We start from the raw sequence: 17467 nt of genomic DNA on the forward strand, positions 1-17467 counted from the left end.
TATTATAGTAGCCTGTGTTGCAATCTCAAAATAATTGGGCTATCCATAAAATAGAGTGTTCTATTATATTCATTTTCTAACCACTTAAATATTTGTGCAATAATGCTGTTAAACTTGACATTCTGACCTACTGTGCCGCATTAATGTGAAGTCTAAGGTCAGCCCAAAATATCAGCTCACAACAATTTGTAGATCTGAGATTTGCTGTAGTGCATCATTTATTGAGCTATTTTACCAATGCATTTCATAGAATTAAGTCATTAGTCACAAGGGCTAGCCAAGCAACCAGATTTCTACATGCCTGATCTAGTAAAAGTATGGTGAGGTATTTTTATACCAATGTACAGGTGTTCTTTAAAATATCCTTGTGTATTTGTCTATCTTTTCAGGCCTGAACTGCAAGCTGCTGAATGAGAACTATCCTAAAGCAGTGGCACGCCAGAGAGCTATATGTTTACAGCTTAAAGCTGCCATGACTTACTGTGGCATGCCTTTCTGCAACTAGTAATGCTTTATAAAGAGAAGTGATTGAAACCTTGTGCTTCAGGTAGATAACTATGCAGAAGAAAACAACAACATTGCCACACGGCACAATGGCATCCTCAAGACTAGCAGGAAGAACATCTCGGGATATTGCTGGAGTCATGCAGAGGCTCCAAGGTAAGTGATTAAATCAGAAAAGTTATTTAAGTAAGTAAGTGATTAAATCAGAAAATATAAGCTTTGCCAGGGCCGCAACTAGGGTCTGTGTCACCCGGGGCAAACATAGATTCCAAGCCCATTTTGGCGCCCCCCCCCCGCGCTCATTTTGGTGCCTCCCCAGTGCGGCGCCTGGGGCATGTACCCCGCTTGCCCTTCCCTAGTTGTGGCCCTGAGCTTTGCTTTATTTGAGTTTCCAATGAAACATAGGAATCTGTTTTGTGTAGAGTCCCTAAACACGTGGTTTTTAAGCATCTAGCCAGAGTTTTTAGAATCTGATTAGTCCCTCCTCCAATATGCTACATCCCCCTTCCTGAAATTACTTCAAAAGAGGCACCTGGTTCTCTCTTTCTGCTCTCCTCCCAGAACACTCTAGCATCCATAGCCATATACTCTGGTATGACAAAAAAAGTGATATGATAGACAAGGAGCAATAAGAACAGACACAGAGAGAATTTAGTTTTGAAGGAGTACCAAGAAGTTTGCCAGTCTGCCCATTTAGTCCTGCCTATTTACATTTCTAAATTCTTGTCATTATCTATTGGACTATTGTTGGCCATATGGATGAAGTGGAGGAGAATTGTTTGTAATATATACTTACAATTGGTTTCTTTAACTATTTGGAAGATTCTAATTTTTAATTCAAATTACTTATATTGGACAGTATTGAAACGGTTAAGTAATTCAATACCGTTTAAGAGAAAAGACAGAGGAGAGACATACAGGCACTTTCTAGTGTATTCTTAACCTTTTTGCTCATTTTCTCATTTCTCAACAAAAAGGGTTCAGTTTGTGATAGCTGGCTTCTGCTGCGAGTCAAGCAGGAGTTTTAAAAGGTTTCACCTCTGATGTGCTTAAGTACAATCCTGTTTCAGTCTATAGTCCTGAATTATGGATGAACAGACAATCTGTAGTGCAGACCGTTTCTGGCTTTGTGAATTAGCAATTCATCTTCTGGAGATATCAAACATAAATGATGTGGAAACTGGAAAAGGAATTATAAATCTGAAAGTGCTATGTTAGGTATGAACGACCTACCCTATTAGGTCAAAGATAACTACTGATTGTATACTGTGGTTTGTAAAGCAGTTGAATCCATTTTCATGATTCTGCTATTCCTAGCAGGGCTCTAGAACAAAAATAAAAAAAACCCCTCCATTTACTGTTCATGCTTGTTTTATACACTCAGTGGTATAATTTTGCATAATACAAATTGAAACACATATTTTATGTTTTCTTGTTTATTTTTAAATATGTACTATATGAGAGCACTAATAAGGTGCTGGCACTAGATCTGATCACTCTCTGCTTCCCAGGGCAGATGATTGATGAAGATAACCAAAGTTATTTCCTTCTCTTAAGCAAAAGTGGGTTAATATTGAAATTGAAAAGCCTCCATGTTATTGGATGAGCTTTCATTGTCAGAGATAGGGGTACCAGACTTGGATGACATAAATTCAGACAACCGATAGAGGGTAGCAAAGATTGAGCAGTTTCTGTATTGTTTTGCCGCCATGTAATAATTGTCAGGAGTTTTGCAGTCCAGATCTGATAGCTTTAGTTGGAGAAAAGGAGTAACACCTTTCCACTTTGGTTTCCATCATACTTTCAAAGTCAGAAAGGAACATCAGGAGGAGGACTTCCAATGATGGAGGGGTATGTTTGGGTGGTTTGTTTGTTTTAAACTTGTAAGCTGCTCAGAGTCACTTGTGTGAGATGGGCAGCTATATAAATTATATACACACACACACACACACACATATACATATACACACACACACATATATACATACAGACAGACATATATATAAAAATAAATATTCTCCCATATGAAGACTGATATTCTGTATGAATCTGGCCATACACTATCGGCCTTCATATGGGAGAATATTTTATTTATTTTTTATATCATTTATATAGCTGCCCATCTCACACAAGTGACTGAGCAAGATTAAAACAAACAAACCACCCAGACATATCCCTCCAGTGTCCAAGGATAAACTGTTAACCTCACTCATCATCAATAGTAGAAGAGCCCATCTACCTCCTAATTCAAATGCCTGGGAAACAGTCAAGTCTTCAATACCTTGCAAAAAGCTAACAGGGTTGGGGCCATCTGAATCTCTGAGGGGATGCTGTTCCACAGGGTAGGTGCTGCCATTGAGAAGGCAGGACTCGGGTCCAGCAAGATGATATTGTTTAATAGAGGGACCCCAGAGCACGCCCTCTCTACTACATCTGGTGGGGTGGGTAGAAACAGTAGGAGAAAGGTGGTCCTACAAATAACCTGGCCCCAGAGGACTTTATACTGTAGGTGATGACCAGCAACTTGAATTGCACCCAGAGGCCTGCTGAGAGCCGGTGCATTGTTACATGAATGTAACAAGGAACACTAAATCACTGCCCATGCCACTACATTCTGTACCAGCTGCAGCTTCTGAGTGCTCTTCAACAGCATCTCCATGTAGACCACATTGCAGTAGTCCACACAGGAGCTAACTAAAGCATGAGTCACAATGAGCATTCTCATCTTCCTCTCATGTCCAGAATCTGCCTAATAGTAATTTTACTGCACAGATACCTTTGATACCTTACTGTTCCAAAGGCTTGCAATTTCTTTAAAGTTAAGTCACATCAATATTTTTAGTACTCATCCTAATTAGGATCCTAATTTTAAAGTAATTTGAGTCCCTAGGGTAATTAAAATTTGGGACAATGGCAACATGGTCTTTTCTCATTAATGGTGCATATGGTTTTGAAAAATAGCACCTCAAGCTTTACTGGATATATTATAGTGCTTTTATAACTTTATAGTCTAATGCTGTACAGGGTAGTGATTCATATATTCACTTTCTAGATGCATTAAGTCTTTCTCTAGGTGTATAAAAGCCATACCTAATTGTCAAATACTGAAATAAAAAAAAAAGTGAAGGATGTAACATGTAACAGTCTTCTACTAACAAGTCACATTCAATGTATTTATGAGTTAGCATATTTAAAATTGATTACAAAATCTTAATTGGTACATAGGTTTTAATTCATGTAATTGTTCTATCTTTTTACTAAAGGTGACCAGCTGCATAGAGTTTATTTCTTACATTAATCATAGCTTTACTTACATTGATTTAACTGATTATACTGTCATTATTTATGCAAGCTTTAGTAGCATTAAACACAAAGCTATGGAATTCTAGGATGAACTTTAGATTTCAAAATCCTATTTTTACAGATGGTATGTGTTCACTTAGGGACGCAGTGGCGCTGCGGGTTAAACCGCTGAGCTGCTGAGCTTGCCGATCGGAAGGTCAGAAAGTCGGCAGTTCAAATCTGCGTGACGGGGTGAGCTCCCGTTGCTAGTCCCAGCTCCTGCCAAACCTAGCAGTTCGAAAACATGCAAATATGAGTAGATTAATAGGTACTGCTTCGGCGGGCAGGTAACGGCGTTCCGTGTAGTCATGCCAGCCACATGACCACAGAAGGGTCTACGGACAAACGCCGGCTCTTGGCTTTGAAGCGGAGATAAGCACCGCCCCCTAGAGTCGGACACGACTGGACTTAATGTCAAGGGAAACCTTTACCTTTACTATGTGTTCACTTACAGCATAATCCTATAGATATCTACTCAAAGGTAAGCTCTAATGTAAGAATGTATAGGACAGCAGCTAAGAAAATATAACAAGTTAAAGTACCACAGCTTCAGCAAAGGATCATTACCTTGTCGTGGTGCTGGAGCTTGAGCACCTCAATGATGCCATGAGCTAAACCGTGAAGGGCCACCCAAGACGGGAAGGTCATGACAGAGAGGTCAGACTAAATGCGATCCCTGGGGAAGGTAATGGCAACCCACCCCAGTATTCTTGCCGTGAAAACTAAATGGATCAGTACAACCAGAGATATGTCGGTATACCATCAGAAGATGAGACCCCCAGGTCGGAAGATGGTCAAAATGCTACTGGGGAGGAACAGAGGAGGAGTTCAACTAGCCCCAGACATAATGACGCAGCTAGCTCAAAGCCGAAAGGACGGCTAGCAGCAGATGGTGCTGGTGGTGAATGGCGAATCCGATGTTCTAAGGATCAACACATCATTGGAACCTGGAATGTAAGATCTATGAGCCAGGGCAAATTGGATGTGGTTATTGGTGAGATGTCAAGATTAAAGATAGACATTTTGGGCCTCAGTGAACTGCAATGGACTGGAATGGGCCACTTCACATCAAATGACCACCAGATCTACTACTGTGGACAAGAGGACCACAGAAGAAATGGAGTAGCCTTCATAATTAATAGTCAAGTGGCTACAGCAGTGCTTGGATACAATCCAAAAAATGATAGAATGATCTCAACTCAAATTCAGGGCAAGCCATCTAACATCACAGTGATCCAAATATACACCCCAACCACAGATGCTGAAGAAGCTGAAGTAGAGCAGTTCTATGAGGATCTGCAGCACCTACTGGACAACACGCCTAAAAGAGATGTTATTTTCATCACGGGAGACTGGAATGCTAAGGTGGGCAGTCAGATGACACCTGGAATTACAGGTAAGCATGGCCTGGGAGAACAAAATGAAGCAGGACATAGGCTGATAGAATTTTGCCAAGACAACTCACTCTGCATAACAAACACTCTCTTCCAACAACCTAAGAGACAGCTTTATACATGGACTTCCCCAGATGGACAACACCGAAATCAGATTGACTACATCCTTTATAGCCAAAGGTGGCGGACATCTATACAGTCGGTAAAAACAAGACCTGGAGCTGACTGTAGTTCAGATCATGAACTTCTTCTTGCACAATTTAGGATCAGACTCAAGAGATTAGGGAAGACCCACAGATCAGCTAGATATGAGCTCACTAATATTCCTAAGGAATATGCAGTGGAGGTGAAGAATAGATTTAAGGGACTGGACTAAGTAGATAGGGTCCCGGAAGAACTCTGGACAGAAGTCCACAACATTGTTCAGGAGGCGGCAACAAAATACATCCCAAAGAAAGAGAAAACCAAGAAGGCAAAATGGCTGTCTGCTGAGACACTAGAAGTAGCCCAAGAAAGAAGGAAAGCAAAAGGCAACAGTGATAGGGGGAGATATGCCCAATTAAATGCAAAATTCCAGAGGTTAGCCAGAAGAGATAAGGAATTATTTTTAAACAAGCAATGTGTGGAAGTGGAAGAAGACAATAGAATAGGAAGGACAAGCGACCTCTTCCAGAAAATTAGAAACATCGGAGGTAAATTCCAGGCCAAAATGGGTATGATCAGTGTGCATAACAAACACTCTCTTCCCAAGATGGCAAGGACCTAACAGAAGAAGAAGAGATCAAGAAAAGGTGGCAAGAATATACGGAAGACCTGTATAGGAAGGATAACAGTATCGGGGATAGCTTTGACGGTGTGGTCAGTGAGCTAGAGCCAGACATCCTGAAGAGTGAGGTTGAATGGGCCTTAAGATGCATTGCTAATAACAAGGCAGCAGGAGATGACGGCATCCCAGCTGAACTGTTCAAAATCTTGCAAGATGGTGCTGTCAAGGTAATGCATGCTATATGCCAGCAAATTTGGAAAACACAAGAATGGCCATCAGACTGGAAAAAATCCACTTATATCCCCATACCAAAAAAGGGAAACACTAAAGAATGTTCAAACTATCAAACAGTGGCACTCATTTCACATGCCAGTAAGGTAATGCTCAAGATCCTTCAAGGTAGACTTCAGCAATTCATGGAGTGAGAATTCCCAGATGTACAAGCTGGGTTTAGAAAAGGCAGAGGAACTAGGGACCAAATTGCCAATATCCTCTGGATAATGGAAAAAGCCAGGGAGTTTCAGAAAAACATCTATTTCTGTTTTATTGACTATTCTAAAGCCTTTGACTGTGTGGACCATAACAAATTGTGGCAAGTTCTTAGTGGTATGGGGATACCAAGTCATCTTGTCTGCCTCCTGAAGAATCTGTATAATGACCAAGTAGCAATAGTAAGAATAGACCACGGAACAACGGACTGGTTTAAGATTGGGAAAGGAGTACGGCAGGGCTGTACCCTCTCACCCTACCTGTTCAACTTGTACGCAGAACACATCATGCGACATGCTGGGCTTGAGGAATCCAAGGCTGGAGTTAAAATCGCTGGAAGAAACATTAACAATCTCAGATATGCAGATGATATCACTTTGATGGCTGAAAGCGAAGAGGAACTGAGGAGCCTTATGATGAAGGTGAAAGAAGAAAGTGCAGAAGCTGGCTTGCAGCTAAACCTCAAAAAAACCAAGATTATGGCAACCAGCTTGATTGATAACTGGCAAATAGAGGGAGAAAATGTAGAAGCAGTAAAAGACTTTGTATTCCTAGGTGCAAAGATTACTGCAGATGCTGACTGCAGTCAAGAAATCAGAAGACGCTTAATCCTTGGGAGAAGAGCAATGACAAATCTCGATGAAATAGTTAAGAGCAGAGACATCACACTGACAACAAAGGTCCGCATAGTTAAAGCAATGGTGTTCCCCGTAGTAACATATGGCTGCGAGAGCTGGACCATAAGGAAGGCTGAGAGAAGGAAGATCGATGCTTTGGAACTGTGGTGTTGGAGGAAAATTCTGAGAGTGCCTTGGACTGCCAGAAGATCAAACCAGTCCATCCTCCAGGAAATAAAGCCAGACTGCTCACTTGAGGGAATGATATTCAAGGCAAAATGAAATACTTTGGCCACATAATGAGAAGACAGGACACCCTGGAGAAGACGCTGATGCTAGGGAGAGTGGAGGGCAAAAGGAAGGGGGGCCGACCAAGGGCAAGGTGGATGGATGATATTCTAGAGGTGACGGACTCGTCCCTGAGGGAGTTGGGGGTGTTGACGACCAACAGGAAGCTCTGGCGTGGGCTGGTCCATGAAGTCACGAAGAGTCGGAAGCGACTAAAATAAACAACAACAAAGTACCACAGGCAACACACTATTAAGGGAAAACCAGGATCTATATTTTCTCTATATGGAAGAAGATAAACATAGTTAGCAACTGTAAATTTATCTTTTTATAAGTGAATACAGGTATGTCAGAAAGAAAAAGGACAAAAAGTAGATTGGCTCAGTTTAAATAAGAATATGATATGGTAGACAGAAGAATTGTAGAGAACCGCCAGTGCTAAGTATCAAATTGATGAAACACAAATGCAATGTTCTGGTTCATATAATGTTCTAGTAAGTTATTGGGGGTGGTGGTGGTGGTGGCTTAGCATGATGCATGAACCATTATTATTTGTAAATCATGGTTTATGTGTAAACCAAATTACTATGCATCTTTAAAAATCATGTTTTTTTTCATGATGTACAAACCTAGCATGGAAATCTATATTGCAGAACAATGTGTGTTATTAAAGTTGTTTAAAGATGCTAATTCCTTCTTTTCTTCATGTAAATCAACTTTGGGGAGTCTAGACCTAGAACATAGTGACTAGAAATGAGCGTAATTTGTAGCAGGAAACAGTCTTAACATTTTACCTATGAAGTAGTGAGATAGATAATCTCCTGAGAGATTATTAACATCTACCAACTGTGTTTAATCTGAACACAGCAGACCTTTATGTTCTTGATTCCTAGTCATGTTTACATTAAATATCATTGCGTATGAGAAACCGTAATGCTATCTAGATGTGTGGTTGGTTGTAAATAAAAGTAAAAATTAAAGAAATGTGGCAAACAAATGACTAAAGCAGCTGTTACAATATTATTAAATAGTTTGAGTGTGAAATTTGCAAGACACTTTAGTCAGCTGCTTTGCATAGTTTAAAATTGGGTATGTGTCCTAGTTGTTAAATACCTTAATAGTTTGAAATGTTTTATAACTAAGCAGATTCAAAATTAAATTAGGTACAATCCTCCACATTCTGAACTATTCCTATTAATTGTATATAATCCTCAGTGTATACTGTCCTTCATCTTTATTGCTAGAACATAAAGCTGGTGCAATACACTAAGAGGATTACATGTGATCTGAGAGACATAGCTTCGTTATAGTTTGACTCCCTTTTTTATAATTTTGTCTCTTTAATTATGTCACAATGAACAATACAGTTTAATATTAAATGTGGGAAGTTTAAAAACCATAAATAAATAACCAGTTATATGTTAATGTTTATAAATTAATGATTAGTCAGAAAATCCACACAGAATTCAGCATATATTAAAGAATACAAAGTTGTATCCAATTGAGGTCGCACAGCCAATTGAATCTTTCGATCCAAAAAAAAAAAAAAGATTAATTTCATCAGCAAAATGAGGAAAGAAGCAGTTTTCTATAGTTCGTTCTAAATCAGATCCAGAGAGTTGAGGGACCCTTTGTAATGGAAAAAGAGGAATGCTCCAAAAATGATTTCTTGATTACATTGGATTAAAGGCAGGAAATCACCAATTGAATACAAATGATCTGGAGCTCAAAGATAATTAAAGATCTGGAGCTCAAAGATAATTCTTATTTTACATTGACTCAAAGTATAGAATGACAGTTGAAGGGTTTAACCATAGAATAAAATTGATACTTTTTATCAATTTATGTCCAAACAAAGGGCTGATTTTCTATTCTCATTTTTTGATCAGCATTGCTATCTTTATTTTTATTGCTCTTAATATCTTTCTTAATTCATCTGGATAAAAATGGGGAAAGCATAGGAGGAAATTGTAACATCTCATGTAATAGCATAAAATCCTGCAGAAGTAATAAATGTGTGAGTAACTATTCTAAATACTATAATTCTTGATCATGTCTGTACAAATCCAAATTCTAGCATTGGTCTAGCACTGAACCCCTCTTATTAAGAGTCTGTTGTTTTGTAATTTCAGTTTGATATAAAATGTTTTATGGTCAGTCCATTTATATTTAAGATATTAGATCCTCCTAAGAATGTGTTATCTGCAAAAATGAGTCATCAGTGGTGTTTCATTATTTTAAACTAAGTATGCTATTCAGCTTTATTCAGACTTTTTTCATTATTAAAAAGAATAAACTAGAATGGAAACTGAGTGACAATTAGTTTACATTTCATAAATGCATCATCTTCCTTGAAAGATATCGTTATTTTATTCAACACCTCAGCAAAAATAAGCTTATATGAATATAAAACTTTTAAGTGGTACTTCAAAGCATACTACTAAAACTTATAAAAAGAATAAAGATTCTCTATCCCCTGCTGGTTGGGTTTGCAGACAAGCAGAACAAGGCAAATACATTTTCAGTAAAATTAAGCTTTGCTTATAAATACTATCTTTCCTCAGAGAATCCTGCAAGTACACAAACATCTTCCGCATTTTAGAGAGCAAAACCCTGGGTTTTTTTCTTTGTTACAAAAAAGAATGGGTGTCACAACTATTAAAATAGTGAACATGGAAGGCTAATTGTAATGTTTGCAGCTGGCATCTTACAGCCAACACCCTTTCCTGCTTTTTGTATACCCCTTTTTTCTATCAAGGTCTTCATTTTGTTTTGTTTGCTCACAATATTAATGAGTATTTGAATTATTTGTATACTTTGGCTTGGTTTATATCAGCAGGCCTGGGAAACCTTAATGAGGTTTCAAGGGAAATTGGCAAATTACTATAGTAGCTTCATTCATACACACACACCCAGAGATAGCCATTGTTGTTTTTTTCCCCATGAATCTTCTTTTAAAATACAATTATACATATCAGTTTAAAAAAAACATGCAACTTGGAGGAAAATATTTTTAGAATGAACTATTTTGATATCGCATTAGGCAAGGCTAATTACATAATCTGGTGCCTTCTACATGTTTTAGACTAGAATTCCATCATTAGATGCCATGATATACAGTGTAAATCATGAATGCCAAAGTGAATAAACTTGTTTTCTTTCATCATGGAATGAACTGTAACAAGATTTCATCTACAATGGAGGGCTATGCAGATTGGGTGCCAGAAAAATCCGTCTTACTAGTTGATGACCAATGCATATACAGAGAGTGTGGCATGACCAGGATTATTAACATAATCATTTATATTTATTTATTTATTATATTTTATATTTGTAATGTGTTTGATTTTTATTAACGTTTATTGTTGTAGCTTGATTTTATTGTAAGCCGCCCAGAGTCCCTCTTTTGAGGGAGATGGGCGGTAATAAAATTTGAATAATAAATAAATAATAAAATAAATAAATACTGATTATGACGGTGAGCTTGAAAGAAGCTTGTTTCAGCAAAGAATGCTTTAGATTAAACAAGTTAAAGTTGTTTTAGCGGTAAAGTTTTAGCAAAATACAAAGTATGATTCAGCTAATCTTGAAGGAAACATTTACTGCATCTCCTCACAGCTGGGTTCCATGGCCAATGTAGGAGCTGAAAGTTTGCTGCAGTTTAGTCTGTAGAAATGAGTACTCATCTTATTCCAAATTATGACAGGAACAGTAGAAAGACAAGAAATGCTTAGTATGAACTTTTAGGTGCTGGTAGACATCATCATGATGTCTTATATATAAATAGAAATTGGCAATTCATAACATCTCAGCCTAAAGAGTGATGCAGTTGAAAGTAATTTGCAGATGTGGTCTTTTTAAAGTTATATTATAGTCCAGTTGGGCTCGAAAATTCTGCCTTTTCCAGTAATTAGATAGAATTTAAGTGGCTGACTGTTACTACTGCCAGCATTAGGCAGCTTTGATGGATTCACTTTTCATCACATGGTAGAAAATCATATATAATAAAATATTTTGAGAATAAATTGGCAGTTATATCTTCATACTAGCACCAACAAGGCAATGCTTTTATTCTATTTTTTAAAACTTTTTCATACACAAAGGCTTAGTAATTGGAAAATATGAAATAGGCTTCCTTTCTTAAAATTTTAAAAGTACATACAAGATAAATACAATTATAAACAAGCAACATTAAATTCATGCTGGAATGCTACCAGGTTTAGATAGGCTGAAAACTCTCTGTACGTACTGGAGCTGAAAAAGGCATTCTGCAATATTTTCTGCAATTTTCAAGAGATAATGAAAGTTTAATTATTCTCCATAAAACTTAACAGTAATGGAAAAATCAAAGTGGTTTTGCTCTAAGAACATGTTCTATAAATATATCTGAGGGATAAAGTCGCATGGATTCACTCTGTGTTGGACTCTGGCCTTGAAGCAGGGCCAGTGAAGGTTCAAAACAGTGAGACAGACACTGCAGGGAATGCAAAAATGCTACTTTATTGTTGCAGAGTATATTAAGAAAATCTTGAAAGCCTGTCTACATTTATTTCTATCTCATCTTATCCTAAACAAAACCAGGGCAGGGTTATTTTGAGTTTCTTCCTCATGTTTCCTTCAGTCTCCGGACAGTGTAATCTCTTGCCCTTAACGGCTCTCTCACACCTTCCCCAAGGTCAGCTTTTAATTCCTTTATAAGATGCCAACTCTTATCATTCCCAATTAGCTTGCTAAGGAGGTAACAAATGAACTCCTCCCATACCTGGAAGCAAACCAATTGGGAGAATAAACTGGGGTCAAAGCTTTACTCCTGTGGAAGGCAACCAGCTTCTGATTTCCAGGGAAGCAATGGTGGATTGATGACGGCTTCACTTTTAGCGGAGCCGATGGCCATAGCAGGAGCCGATGGGATCAGTGCCTTGAAATTCTTCTCCGGATACATGGGAGGACCTGGGATTGCCCACAGTGCTCCATACAGGTGCTTCCCATGATGAGACCATAAAACAGCGGTCTCTGGTGGGGTTTAGAGCTCTGGGAGTCGGGAGAGTCAGCTTTGCCCAAGCTGTGGCTCGGGGCCTTCAAAGGGACACTGGGTTTGCCCACTTCCTTTCTTAGTCATGTCTGGGAATGGCTTTTGGATACTAAGAACCTTCAGAAGGACAAGTTTCATTACACTGGGTGATTCTCCTTCAGTCCTCAGTGAAAGACGTTTCATGTAAGTTTAAGAACTTAAGGAAAAAATATTTTTATTGGGAAATAAGCAGCAACAAGGTGATTAGAACATTGATTTTGGAAATTAGAAATAGACTAAGGGGCCAGATTGACTGGAAATAAGATTTTGAAACTAATTATAAGACTCCTTCATATGGTTTGTTTAAAATCCTATTAAAAATATGAAGATTTTGAATCTAAGTGTAAGAAATCTTTCCATGGGAAAATGTTGTGGATTAGAGAAAAACATGTTAAGAGGAGATCCTGAAAGCTGGTCACTAGAGGCAACCAGAAAGGACTAAAGATTATAATTAAAGAAGAAGACTCACTAATACAGAATGGAGAAAAGTATTTTAACTCTGGAAGAATTCAAGGATATTTGGCAACAGTGTACTCAGAACTTTCTGTTAAGATTGTCTGCTACTATAAAATGGGTTTAAAAGAGGAGATAGAAGTGCATACAGCTGAGAATCAGGCTGTTTTGGATATGGATTTAAAAATGACAGGATACAAGAATGTTATCGGCAAAGATGTTATACAGGACTTACAAATGAAACCGGCTGATGTTTTAATAGCTAAAAGGGACACAGAAATAATAAATCAGAAGAGTGACTTGGATGTGTGGATTTCAACTCAGAAGACTGACTTGGACAACTTTCTTATTTTGGACTTACAAAAGAAATATGTTATTTCTGAAGGAGTTCCTGAGAAAAGATAAAGAGAGAATGAAAAGAAATCAGCTTTTGGGACATTGCTTAAAAGGAATAAACTTTAAGACTTTTAAAAGCAAAAAGAAGGACTATAAAGTTGGCTTATTCGATCAAGGCTAAAGTATATATGATTTTTTTCCTAGTAGCTTTTAATGGCTTTTTCTTTGACAGACTGACTGCAAGGCTTTAAAGATTTGTTTATAGATAATGGGAAGAAGATATTTTTTGTTGGATTTTTTAGAGACAGTGATAAGCTATGGCGTTAAAATTGAAGAAAAGAGTTAAACTTGTGAAGGAGTCTGAGAGGAGATGAAGAGAAAATGATAAGACATTAATTTGTAGGATATTATTTGAAGGGATTAAAGATCAAGATTTTCAATATGTTGTTCTTTCTGGTAGCTCTAAATGAAATTTTCCTTGATTAAATTTGAATGACGAGGCTTTAAAGATTTGTTTAAAGATTTATTTATAGTTATGAGATAAGATATGGGAAGAATTTTTTTGTTGTATTTTTAGAGAAAATGATAAGTTAGTAAACTAAAGGAATATGAAATTGATATACTTGTTTAAGGTTAAAATAAATATATTGTTATTTCTGGTAACTCTTAATGGACATTTGCTGATTAAGATTGAATGATGAGGCTTTATTATTTGTTGATAGATAAAAGATGAGTTATGGGATGAAGAGATTTTTGGTTGGAATGTTGGAAAAAGTGATAAGTTACTGAAATTGTTTGTACTTGTCTTGATGAAGGGGGAAATCATTTCTTTAAATATCTTTTTTCTTTACACTGTTGGGCAGCCATATAAAGTTTTTAAATTAGAAAAAATATTAAGAGTTTTTGGATGCTTATCATTTGAGTTTGTATGTGTATGCACACATGAACAATGTTTAAAATTTACTACTAGTACTTTTATACTGACCAGCTCAATATGACTCTGGTAGCTTACACAGGAGAAAAAACAAAATCAGTAAAGACAACACATTTAATACAGATGGGCACCTAACCACTCAGCCAGAAGCCACCTAACCTTGAAATACCCACTCAAGCACCCCAATCTTGCAGAAGGTTAATAAGGAGGGTACCAGGTGCAGCTTTAGGACAAGATGTTCCAGGGTAAGGGAGCCCATAAAGGATAGCCTCCCTGCATATATTCACAGGTACCTCACATCTGTCTTGTGTTATAGTAATGTAGCTGGGTGGTGATTAAGGCATGAACTTGGCACCAAGACATCCTAATCAAGGTAGTATCTCAACAGGAGGGGGACCTCCCCCTCCCTTGCCTATTTTTGCCTGTTATTTCAGTGGAAATCATAAGCCCACAGACCCCTAAGTTGCAGACCTGCTCCTTCAGATAAAGAACAGCTCCATTCAGGGCCCATGCTGAGATCATCTCAGAGTTTTTTTAAATTATTTCTATTTTATTAAATTTTTACACCGCCCAACTCCCAGCAACTCTGGGCAGTTAGGGTTATTGTTCTGGTGAAACAATAACTATCTACTTTGTTGGTTTCCATAAGCTGAAATAAATCCCAGGTAGCATCATAAGAGATCACAGTCATCACAGTCCAAGGAGCTTCTAATCCAAATGAATACAAATAATTTTTTCCTCAAAGAATATAACAAACATGTCCCAGCAGCCAGTTGTATTAACTCCGCTGCTTTCCCCCAATGTGGAGCAAGATATCCTAAACAAAGTTCCTGGATGAGAATTTATGGATACAATAAGGGTGGAGAAATAAGTTCACTTATGGGCTCATACCTGCGGTTGGACAGATTCACTCTTTGTTTTTTACCACCATTGCTCAGGCATCTCTTCAGCTGAGTCATTTCTCTGAGCTTCTTGGTAAACCAACAGTCATATACAATAATTCTTATAGAAATGTAAAATGGTCAGATTGGTTGAGCTATAATACATTTTAACAATCTGCCTGCTTATCTGTTCTTCAGATACATAATGAAAAAGAGATTTAAAGCTCTGATATTAGGGTTATTTTGATTGGCTAGCTTATTGCAATGTTCCAGTTGAAAAAGAATGATTACAAAATTAGAAATATCCAGAATTACAGTGGTAATGGGTGAACTGTTGGAAGACCTGAAGGACAGATTCTCTTTGAGATAATTTATGTATGTGGTTGCTAAAAGTTGATGGAAGTCAATCAAGATGCACCTAAAGGAATGTAAAAATTTGCTGCCCTTTCCAAACTGTTTAATATGAGAACTCACCCATCAAAGCACAATCTGTTTAGCAATGACATTTTGACTGATGGCTTCTTTTTTTTTATGCCTATCATGGTAATCACTACACAGCACAACAGTATCAAACTATTATTGGTGTTTTTCATATTAGTTGAGGGCAGAGGTTTTCACACTTTTTCAGACCAGAAAACCTGCTAGTTAAGAAAGCAGTTTCCTGCATCTCCTGCTGCCTGCCTCTAAGACACACATAAAATAATGAGTCATCATGAGCACAAATGCTTCTGAATGTCAGCTGACAAATGCTACCCTTTTCACTGTAGAAAATGCTGTGGATGTCCCTAGTTTTGTTCAAGTGCACTCTTCTTCTGCCCTTAGTCTCTCACAGAAGCCCATCGAGTTCTCCTCTGTAGAACACAGCTTGAAAAGCCCTCATCTAGGCAATGACAGACTCAGGTTTGCTAAGTATGTATAGGTGTCTATCCTCATTATCCAAATGTGTGCATGAATTTGCAGCTAGTAAGATAGGGATGGATAATCTTTATGTGAGAAACTTACTGTATCAAGTCCACAAATAAATTACCATATCATGGTCCTAATTTTATAAAACTAGGAGATCTTGGTGAGCCTATAATCCTTTAAAATATGTCTTTTTAATCTCATGAACTGTATTTTTTTTTTTACAAAAAGGAATCTTTCCAGGTGTCTAAGAAAAGCAGTTTCATGCTGCAGACTATAAGATACGTATTAGCTCATAGCTCACTGTATTAAGAGAACCCAAGAAATTCTGTATTTTTTCCCATTTTCCAAGGCTATAATTATAATGCTATATATGAAAGAGTAATGGAAAAGTCCAAATAGATTTCTCTCTTTGTATTAAATTTAAAAATCTGTTGAAGAAAAAAAATGTAATGGTTTACTAATATCCAATGATCATCTGATGATAAAGGATTGTTGGAGTTGGGTTTTACATAGTTAATCTTAATACACCAAATCTTGTAAATGCCAAAAATGAAAATCATTACTGTTCTTGTGTTGAATTAAGTGCAGTTAAAAAAATGAAAGGCTGCTTAATTTTGGGAAATGTATTTATTATATTTTTATTACTACATGGATTTACCATTTTTCTGCCAAAGATTTGAAGAAATTTATGCTGTGTACTAAAAATTTACGGTCGATCTATTAAAATGGAGATGATGATACACAGCCTTATGTACTTGACTTTACAGTGTTTTCTCTTGTTAGTTGCAAAATACAATAAATATCTTTGTTACAAAATACAGTAAATGTAGTATTCTTTCTTTGTTTTGCTCCTATTTTTAAAAAGTGTATTCAGCTAAAGTACACTGTAAAATCTATCTTACAATGTTGACACAGACTGAAGGGGCTCCAAGAACAAAAGATGAAGTCATAGCCCTTTTTTTTTTGTAGTTTCCATAGATCTCCACCCATCAACAATGTTCCAGGAGCCAAATTAGGACATAAAATATAATTACCATGATAACTGTATACTCTGACACTTTTTGAAACATTGTACTTGAATATTGAATAACATTACTTGAATGTACATTAATATAATATTCCAGAACCTTTCATTTGTATTGTCAAAAATTTGTCCTGATTAAAAATACTTAGAACATGACCAGGGTTTTCACGCACCCTTCGTGAAATGATGTGTATCCTGATTTCACACATTGCATTGTGATAATATTCTTTGTATAATTTTGGCATAGTATACTGTGAGAACTCAGCTGTAGTATTTTTAGATCTGAGGTCCTACGGCTTTAGGTCATTCTTCTAATGTACTTATACAAATATTTTATTTATTTATTTATTTATTTATTTAGCTAGCTAGCTAGCTAGCTAGCTAGCTGTAGTAAGCAATGTAGACCAAGGTCTACATTGCTTACTACAGCCATTCCCCAATTGTTGCCCTCTCTGATCCCAG

The 17467-nt window shown here is 37.2% G+C and overlaps 1 protein-coding gene across 1 annotated transcript in view; it reads left to right on the forward strand.

Moving 5' to 3' along the window:
* The first annotated feature begins 436 nt into the window (after nt 1–436).
* The window catches only part of SYNE1 (spectrin repeat containing nuclear envelope protein 1), a 313009-nt gene continuing 295978 nt past the window's right edge, over nt 437–17467 (forward strand). Inside the window, exon 1 of the mRNA XM_063293716.1 lies at nt 437–660. Coding sequence (XP_063149786.1) covers nt 558–660 — 103 coding nt within the window. The 5' untranslated portion in view covers nt 437–557. The remainder of the gene's footprint in view (nt 661–17467) is intronic.

Source organism: Candoia aspera, chromosome 1 (assembly GCF_035149785.1).
Source record: "Candoia aspera isolate rCanAsp1 chromosome 1, rCanAsp1.hap2, whole genome shotgun sequence".
Lineage (NCBI taxonomy): Eukaryota > Metazoa > Chordata > Lepidosauria > Squamata > Boidae > Candoia > Candoia aspera.